We start from the raw sequence: 9,617 nt of genomic DNA on the forward strand, positions 1-9,617 counted from the left end.
GGTAGAAGTCGGTTTGCCCACTCCCAGGGTTTTACATCCGGATCTGGCCACAGCCGAAGAACTCCATCGAACAGACTTGGACCTCGTCGAAGAGCTCAGAGAGACCGCTGCTGTCAGATTGGCTTCATACCAGCAAAAAATGAGAACACACTACAACCGCCGAGTCCGACCACGAGAGTTCTCCGTAGGGGACCTTGTCTTATGAGAAGTGACTCTTGCCACAAAGAATCCAACCGAGGGCAAACTGGCAGCCAAATGGGAGGGGCCCTACGTTGTGAAAGCTCGACCACGACCAGGCACTTACCGACTTCAAGACATGGAAGGCCGAGACCGGCCCCATCCCTGGAATGCGGAACATTTGAAGCGTTACTACCAATAAGTTCATACTTTTGTATTGTCGATATTGTTGTATTTTCCTTTTATACATAATGCAAATTCCGACTGGTGACCTCGGCTTTCATAATTCAATTGTCTCTATGTCACTCCCATAACTTTTTCATTTGCAGCATCTCCACAGCCTCGACCAGACCGAGCACTTCAAAAGCCTCGGCCAGACTGAGCACTTCAAAAGCCTCAACCAGACTGAATACTTCAAAAGCCTCGGCCAGACCGAGCACTTCAAAAGCCTCAGCCAGACTGAGCACTTCAAAAGCCTTGGCCAGACCGAGCACTTCAAAAACCTCAGCCAGACTGAGCACTTCAAAAGCCTCAGCCAGACTGAGCACTTCAAAAGTCTCGGCTAGACTGAGCACTTCAAAAGCCTCAACCAGACCGAGCACTTCAAAAGCCTCAGCCCGACTGAGCACTTCAAAAGCCTCGGCCAGACCGAGCACTTCAAAAGCCTCGGCCAGACCGAGCACTTCAAAAGCCTCAGCCCGACTGAGCACTTCAAAAGCCTCGGCCAGACCGAGCACTTCAAACGCCTCAGCCAAACTGAGCACTTCAAAAGCCTCGGCCAGACCGAGCACTTCAAACGCCTCAGCCAAATTGAGCACTTCAAAAGCCTCGGCCAGACCGAGCACTTCAAACGCCTCAGCCAAACTGAGCACTTCAAAAGTCTCGGCCAGACCGAGCACTTCAAACGCCTCAGCCAAACTGAGCACTTCAAAGCCTCGGCCAGACCGAGCACTCAAAGCCTCGGCCAGACCGAGCACTTCAAAAACCTCAGCCTGACTAAGCGCTTCAAAGCCAAGCAGAACCACATTTTTAACACTTAGTCACATTTTGAAGTTTCTTCATAATTCCAGGACCACGTTTTTACTTAGTTAAATTCCAAACATACTCTCACATATTTCATTCACTAATCAGGTTATTTGCTGCCTCACCCAGTTTACAATTAACTGTTTAGTTACAATTTTCAATTAACTGTTTAGTCTTCATCCGTGCTTAATGTTATGTTCTACAATTTCCTACTCCAATTTTTCAATCAAACACTATTATCCTTTCAACTTTCATACAACTCCAATCACACTCCGCAGGGAGGAACTTTTAACTTTAACTTTACACGATATTTTTATTGACTCAATCTTTATGACCAGCTTTTATAACAACACTTCATTTATTTTGGCAACATAAACAAAATTCAACTGGCAACACAAACAAAATAACCTTTGTACACAAATTCATTACAATTAAATTCTTAATACATTCATTCATTCACTCCTTTCTTTACATTGTGTTCACAAGTTCATTAAAAAAAAAAAAAAAAAAAAAAAAACACACACACACACACAGAGCATGCCCAGTTCTTCTTCTCCCTGGCTACTCCTCATCGCTAGATGCCAGATCTTCTTCTTCAATGCCTTCGTCCAGGGGGGTCTGGGCTACATCATCTTCACCTATCGTCACACTACTAAGGTCCAAGTGTGGGAACAGCTCTTCAGCTCTGCGCTTGAACATCTTCCAACCGCTGTCCCAGAACTCGGCCATTTCGTGCTTGTAGAAATCTGACTGCTGGAAGCTTTCAATCACCTCTGCCTCTGTCCTACCTCCAGCAGTCTTCCTTGATGGGCCCACCCCCCCAGACTCTTGCCCAGCCACACTCCTGGCGACAGCGACGTCTACCACCATTTGAAATTCGGGGGACCCTTTATATTGCTCCACTGCTGCGACGCACAGATCAGGGTAGGCCGCCCTCTCAGACGCCGCCTTCGCCCTCTCCTCGTCCAGCTCCCTTTGTAGGGCCCCCCTTTCAGCAGCCGCCGTCGCCCTCTCCTCTTCCGCCCCCTTCTTCAGGCTCTCCAGCTCCGCCACCGCCTTCGCCTTCGCCTTCTCTGTTTCCCACTCCCTCAGAAGCCTCCCCTTCTCCTCCTCTGCTCTGGCGCGCTCCTCCCCCAACTCCTTCAACAGATCTGCAATCCTGGAATCTGCTTCATCCTTCTGCCTCACCAGCTCTTCATTGCTGACCATGGCCTCTTCATGCCGCTCGACCGCAACGGCGCAGGCCCTTTCAGACTCTTCCAACTTTTTCTGCTCACCAGCCAGTTGGAACTCAAGCGACACGACCTTACGGCGTGTGTCCTCCAGCTCCAACTTGACTGCTGGCAGATCAGTATGGGCGGTCATCCAGTCGGCACTGTCCTTCTTCAGTTTGGCCAGCTGAGCTTTCGCCTCTTCAGCCTTCAACTTCGCGGCCTCTGCCTTCCTAAGGAGGGCCCCTGCCAAGGTAGTTACCTCCATTTGGGCGGAGCATAACCCCCTCAGCAGGTCAGCCTCACTATATCCCGCCGCCACGCGCAGAGCCGTGTCGTCCATAATCTTCACCAAGCGGTCTGCCCCCGCCTTGGCTGGGCCTTCTTCTCCCTCCAACCTTCCAGCTACCGCCCGCGCATGATAGATTGCCGTGGCTGAGCGGACCCCTCCTTCCTAGGGGGCAGGCCCCTTCTGGACCTGCTCCCCTCCGCTTGGCGCCGCCTCGGTCAGCCCCGCATCTACTTGCACTGCTGGAGCAATCTCCACAACCTCCACTGTTGGGATGACCTCCACCACCTCTGGGGCATCCTTGGCCACAGGGACCTCCACCTCAGCTGGGGCCACCTTAGCCTTCTTGGTCCTCGACTCATCTGCCGCTTCCTCTAGGGCACTCCTCTTCTTCTTCTTTTTCAGAGCCTCCCCCTCCTTTCTGGCCTTTTCTTTTACAGGATCTACAGGGGGCGGCCGCGGCTCAAAACTGCTTAAGTCTTTTTCCCCCAATGGCCTTGGGCGAGGTCGAATCCTCTCCCGCGCGATCGGTTGAGGCGGCCGGTCTCTTTGCGCTTCCTTCAACTTCGTGGCCTTAACCAAAACGGCTCGATCCTCTACCTCCTGAGCTCTTCTCCTCGCCTCCAATTCCGCCTGGCCGAGGTCCCCACCCTTTGGCTGCGGTCCCAGCCCCGCCTCAAACAATGCAGACGGCTGAACAAGCTCGTCCCATTTGGCCTTCTCTCTCTCTTTCCACTCCTTCACTCTCTTCACCCTCTCTTCCGCCATCGCCCCCAGTCTCGACTCCATTGACCTGGTTGGCACCTTCCAGATGGTGCGCACCCCCACCCCCCCATTAGCAGAAACATAGAACCACCGTGGCCGCCACCCCTTGATCGACGTAGGCAGCCCCGTCACCAATCCCCTCCCCATCACCGCCTGTAAGGTGACCCAAGTTTCTTGTTGACCCGACGCCTTGTAACACGAAAAGAACTCATCTATCGTCATGGCCTCCCCCCCATTCGCCTTCGGCCACGCACTCGCACAGGCCAGCAGAATCTTCCATGCATTGGGCATCAATTGCCCCGGCGCTACCTCCAGGCGATTCAGCACGTCCACCACCACTTGAGGCTGTGGCAACCTCAGCCCCCCTTTTAGCACCTCCTCATACAGGGAAAACTCCCCTGGCCTCGCAGTAGACGGCCTTTCCCTTGATGTTGGCAGCAGTAACTCTACCTCCGCCGGAATCTGGTATCGTTCCCTGATAACCTCCAAATCCGCCGCCGTGAGTGTGGATCTGTCCGCCTTAGTGTGCCACTGATCTGGCTTTACCTGGCTTAGTGGCTTTGGAGCCAATATCAGGGCCGACGCCTGCGATCCCCCCACCTCCGCCCCCACCACCCGTGTCTCCGTCCTGTATCGCGCTGCTAACTCCTCCGCATCATCATCCCCCAACGGGTCCACCCTCACATTCACTACTTCTTCTTGTGCCATTTCTAGAGTTTGCTTGCAACTCACTTCTGACGCAGGAACAAGGAAGTTGAGAGAATGCTACACAGGTATGTCGTACGCAGTGAAGGAATTAACACTTGGATATTTTGGGTTTTTGTAAAACGGTAGGTGAAATGCATTATACCAAACACCCACAGTTTACCCGTATTCCATGGATCCACATTAATTTTCACCCGTTTCAAAACCTTTTAAATTAACCGCCAAAAACCGCCTTTTCAAAACCCCCCCTCGTGACCTATCGTTTTATTTCTGCTCCAACGCTTCACTTTCCCACGATATTACCACGTGTATGGCCACGATGCACTGTCCCCTCCCCTTCCCCTGTCCTTTCCATTTCAAATCATCACATGGCACCAACCTCCCCCTCTCTTTTTGAGCCCCGCGCTGCCCTGGTCGGCCCGCCTCTCTTTCGACCCCTCCCGCTCGGCCACCTTCGCGGTCGGCACGTCTCTCGGTCGACCCCTTCCGCTCGGCCACCCTCGCAGTCGGCTCGCCTCTCGGTCGACCCCTCCCGCTCGGCCACCCTCGTGGTCGGCACGCCTTTTGGTCGACCCCTTCCGCTCGGCCCCTCCCGCTCGGCCACCCTCGCGATCGGCACACCTTTCGGTCGCTCCTCCCGTTCAATCACCCTTGCGATCGGCACAATTTCCCGTAGACCTCTCCATTCGGTCCGAACTTCCCTTCCTTCTTACTATTCCCTTCGTTGGACTAAAGCTGCACTCGGAAATGGGGGACTACTGACATGGATAGGCCCACAAGGCATACGGCCCACAGCAAACCACCCCGAACCCATCGCCTAGGACCGATAGCATAACCCGGTTGGCAAAGCCCAGGACAGTTGGAGGCCATCTAGGCATGGGGGCCAATGGCATTCAGACACATGGCAGGTGGAACACGGTCCACATCAGCTGACAAAGATCTGCAGATTTATTACCACAACACATCACCATTAATGCATCACATCACAGCATTTATTACGACAACACCTCCCCGTCGGAACAGAGCCCCCTCACCCTGAACAAGGTAAGCTACGGCACAGGCTTTCGGCGGAAGGGGGCACGTCACAAGGAATAATGAAATGATTACCAAAGGATATAAGCAAGAAGAGCAAGACAAGAAAAAGGTTAAGTTTTTTATCTCTCCATCTCTCTCTCTACATTAACCTCTTCCTCTACTAATTCTCACGCCGGAGGGTTCACTGGGGGACTGCCCCGTTCCCTTTTAGACTTGCATGCAGGTCATTTGACGGAATCACCACCCCAAACCGGAACTTGAAGAGCCTGAATCAGTCCGACCCATCCACCCGAGACGGACAGCATCATCAATAAGAATTACACCTAATATGAATTAACCACTTTAATATTTAATATTCAATGTCATAAAATTATATCATGATATCAATTTTAAATCATGAAAATATATAAATATTTAACAATAATAGACAATAAGTGTGCATAATTTAAACAAAGCAAAAACATAATCCTCTAATGTGATATAATCAAATAAATATATTTATTTAATAGTCCGAACGATTCAGCAAAATTCTAAAATTGCTTTTAATCTATGCACTTTATCATAACGGCAAGCAATACACTCAATTCAATAACATATTATGATGATTATAAAAATTATTATCACTAAAATTGATAATAAATCAAAACATGCATATGAACAGCATATAGAATTACATAAAAGTTTGCACCTAACATATCACAAAACAAAGTGAGTGAGGGAGTTCATGATGTGCATACTTAGTTACGATTTAGAAATCAGGACTGAAATCTTCTTTCACACAACCTTTGACTTTTAACAACACAAAAGGAGTTTCTTTGATGCATAATAAATATGAAATAGATTAGATGTACCATTCAGACACTGCCTAATAAATATGGCATGCAGCTTACAAAGTTGAACATACAGCGTATATTCAAGATAACCAACACATGCCGAGAGTTCAAACCTTATAAACAAAAAATATGTTGTTATGAATAATTATAATTATAATATAATAACAATATTTATAAATATATTATTATTCTAAGGTGTATTGATTCACAAACTAAAGCTCTGATACCACATGTAAGTATTAATAATACATGTAACCATAATAATAATGCGAAATTAAACTTTACAGGATCTTGAATTCAATACAACTTAAGAATAAAACGAATATACCTTTGTCAGCCATTGAATTAGAAAAGTTGAGAAAATACCCCTTAGAGTTGAACCTTTAATTTTGGCTCACCTTCTTCTCTCTGTCTCTCTTAATTAGGATGACTATAAAACTTAAAGTGATGGAAAAATACTCATGATATGAAAGGGGAGTCACCCATCCTTATATAGAGGAGAGAAGAGGGTCAGATAAACTATATCAGAAGAATTCCTAATCCATCAAGCTTTCCTTCTTATCTTAGAAGAGTGATTATATTAAAATTCTATTTACTGAACTTGATCTCAAATATTGGCTTTATCTATTTGTGGAGTCCAAATAAATTAAAACATGTGGAAAATATGTAGGCTATTAGGCCACACTAGAAAAATAAATCCAACAGTATTTTGTATTTTTGCATGTGTCTTATGTGTTCCTATTGTGTCGGTGCCTTGATTCTTAGATGAGTCCTATGACATATACCTCAAGAATCATGATCAATGAAAGTTACATTATTTGATCACTTGCATTAGCCAAATAGCAGCCATTCATGATATATTTTCCTCAAATTGGTAATATATATATGTATATAAAAGAAATCACAAGTGATAAGTAGTCAATGATATCTCATCTAGCAACAAAAGGTAATAATATATTTTTTTTTTCAATCAATCACACATAAAATGATAAATACACTCATTTATACAAGTATTACTTGCATACACATAATATGTAATATGTAACAACAATAGATGAATCCAAAGTAATTTTGTTGGACATGTTATACTGTAACTTGACTTGGATCACATAGAAGCAGGAGAACAGGCAAGGGACTCGGCCGAGGCTGGACCAGCAGCAGCCTCAGCAGAAGCAGGGCCACCAGCGGCTGCAGCAGCAGAGACGGGACCGGAAGCTGCACCTGAGCTCAGGATCTGAGACATTGCACGTCGTGGATTGGTTCGCTGAGCCTTGCACAACCCCGGCAAAAACACTCCTGCAGATAACAACCGAAACGTTTTCATTTTACACTTGTTATTTGACAGTACTAAAACAATTTTTTTTATTTTTTATTTTACCCTTGTTCTTTTATGTGAATGACTATAAAATTTTCAACATTTTTAATTAATCAATTATAGCCATTTTATACATTTAGATATATTTCAATCTATGTTCCAAAAATTTCTATATATTTTCAAATTCTTTTGTTGCTCCTGAAATATTTTCAAAATGTTTTCCACTTTCATGCTAATCAAAACAACAAATCGATTGTAGATATATATGCCTAGATTGAAATGCTTTCCCTTTCACAAAAATCCAAAACGTTTTCAAAAACATTTATGTTTCTATGCTTAATCAAATAAAAATTTTGATCATCACCTTCTCCGAGGGCTAAATTGTAGTAGAGATCAACAATGTTGGGGCAACTGTAGTAACAACCTGGCGAGCAAAGCTTAGCGGTGAATTGGGACTCGAGGAGGGCATCAGATGAGATGCCAATGGCATATCTATCAACACCACAAGCACTAATGCAGACATCGCTCTCAATCCATTCGGGCATGTTCTTCACAACCACCTCTGATGTCTTGCATTGGTATGCCACAGTTCCTTCACTCGCAGTGTAAGTCTCCAACGAGCATCGCTTCCCAGTAGACGCGACTGAGAAAGAGCACAATCCAACGGACAACTCCTCACATACAATGTCACCTGCATAGAATATAAATGAAGATTTATGACAAATGTGATATTCTGTTAAAATAATTTACTTTGTTGACAATTTCAGATAAAGTGAACTAATAATATCAATAGTTTGAGGGATAATTGTTCAAATTGATACTTCAATGACTAAAGTGACACGAGTGTGGTTGTTGGAGGGGTAATTCCTTTGGATTGAATGTGTAAAATACAAAAAATTGAATAGAACTTGTAGTTACATAGTTGTAACAGTAGTCTTTGTAAAAATAAAAATCAAAATTTGTCACAAGAAAAAAGATTAAGTTGATTAGTCATAATGTTAATTGAAAAGGACATGTTAAATTTTAAAAAAAAAATAGAATTAGTAATTTTACATCCACAAAAAGTATAAAAAAAATTTTAAAAAAAATGAATGTTTTATAAGATATTTTTTTTTTTAAAAACCCTCATTTGGATTTTTTTTGCCTTGAACCCAAAAAAAGTTTAGCCGCATCTGCACTAACCAAGAGCTCCTTGGAGAAAGAGGGCGAAGACAAGGACTAGGATCATTGCCATTTTCATGGTAAAGAATCTGATGTAATGTCTGAAAATGCTACAAGTCTTTGGGATATGCTGATGAATGGAAGAGAAGAAGTGTTTGTATGGCACATTTTGGCTATAGAAGGTGGTGTGTTTATATAGAGGAAAGAGTAGTGAAAATCAAGAAGAAAAAAATGAAATTGTAGACAAATGAGGATTATAATTAAATAGTGGTGGTTAGATCGTAACGAAGCCGATTAGGGTTGATTCCTTAATATTTCTCATTTGTTAATTTCTTAATTTTAATATGATTTTGTTGTTTCAAAGTTTATTGGACAAAACTAGAGCCTTGGTAGGCTGAGATTGGAATTTAGAAGCCGGGAACCATAAGCAAAGCTGTCTTTTCTTGTTTTTGATGTGAATCCTTAATTGTTGCCTCATGCTGTTTTGATGGGGACATGTTTGGAAGTTTTAGTAATTATTCACCCCAATGTTGTTCTTTATTTTTCATTGGTAGTACACAAAAATATACATTTTTAATTTAACTATTTATCTTCCTAAATTGTTTAAATACTCTCTTAATACTCTCTAAATTTAGCTACCTTGGAAGAATTTTATTAAAAGAAAATAGGATGAGGTTAGTTACGATAGTTATCTCTTTTTAAAAATCTTTTAGAGATGTTCTAGGTCCCGTTTGTTTTCAGAGATAGAATAAGCACTACAGGAAAATATAGCAAAAAAGACGGGGTTTTTAGCGACGCCGCGCCCCCCGTCGCAAAAAATCGTTTTTTGCGACGGTAACTTCACCTGTCGCAAATAATAGCCTTTAGCGACGGTACTGACCCGTCGGTAATGAAACTAAGCGGAGGCGTCGGAAATGCGGAAGTATTAGCGACGGTAAATAAAACCGTCGCAAAAAACCTTTTTTTTTAGACGGCATATATCATTTGCGACGGCAAATTTCCGTCGCAAAAAAGGATTAATTCAAACGGCACCGTTTTTCGTTCTATTTGCGACGGTGTACATCATACCGTCGCAAAAAGTCCAAAAAAAAAACCCTCCTTTT

At 44.3% G+C, this 9,617-nt stretch overlaps 1 protein-coding gene across 1 annotated transcript; it reads right to left on the reverse strand.

The window, feature by feature from the left end:
* Positions 1–6,946: 6,946 nt before the first annotated feature.
* On the reverse strand, positions 6,947–8,665 carry LOC114309277 (uncharacterized). The gene is made up of 3 exons (XM_028254980.2): positions 8,536–8,665; positions 7,718–8,044; positions 6,947–7,334 (listed from the first exon to the last, which is right to left on the reverse strand). Exons 1-3 carry the CDS (start codon positions 8,591–8,593, stop codon positions 7,144–7,146), a joined length of 576 nt encoding a protein of 191 aa, XP_028110781.2. The 5' UTR covers positions 8,594–8,665; the 3' UTR covers positions 6,947–7,143.
* Positions 8,666–9,617: the final 952 nt, after the last annotated feature.

The sequence above is a fragment of the Camellia sinensis genome, chromosome 14 (genome assembly GCF_055761805.1).
Source record: "Camellia sinensis isolate YWXY chromosome 14, ASM5576180v1, whole genome shotgun sequence".
Taxonomy (NCBI): Eukaryota; Viridiplantae; Streptophyta; class Magnoliopsida; order Ericales; family Theaceae; genus Camellia; species Camellia sinensis.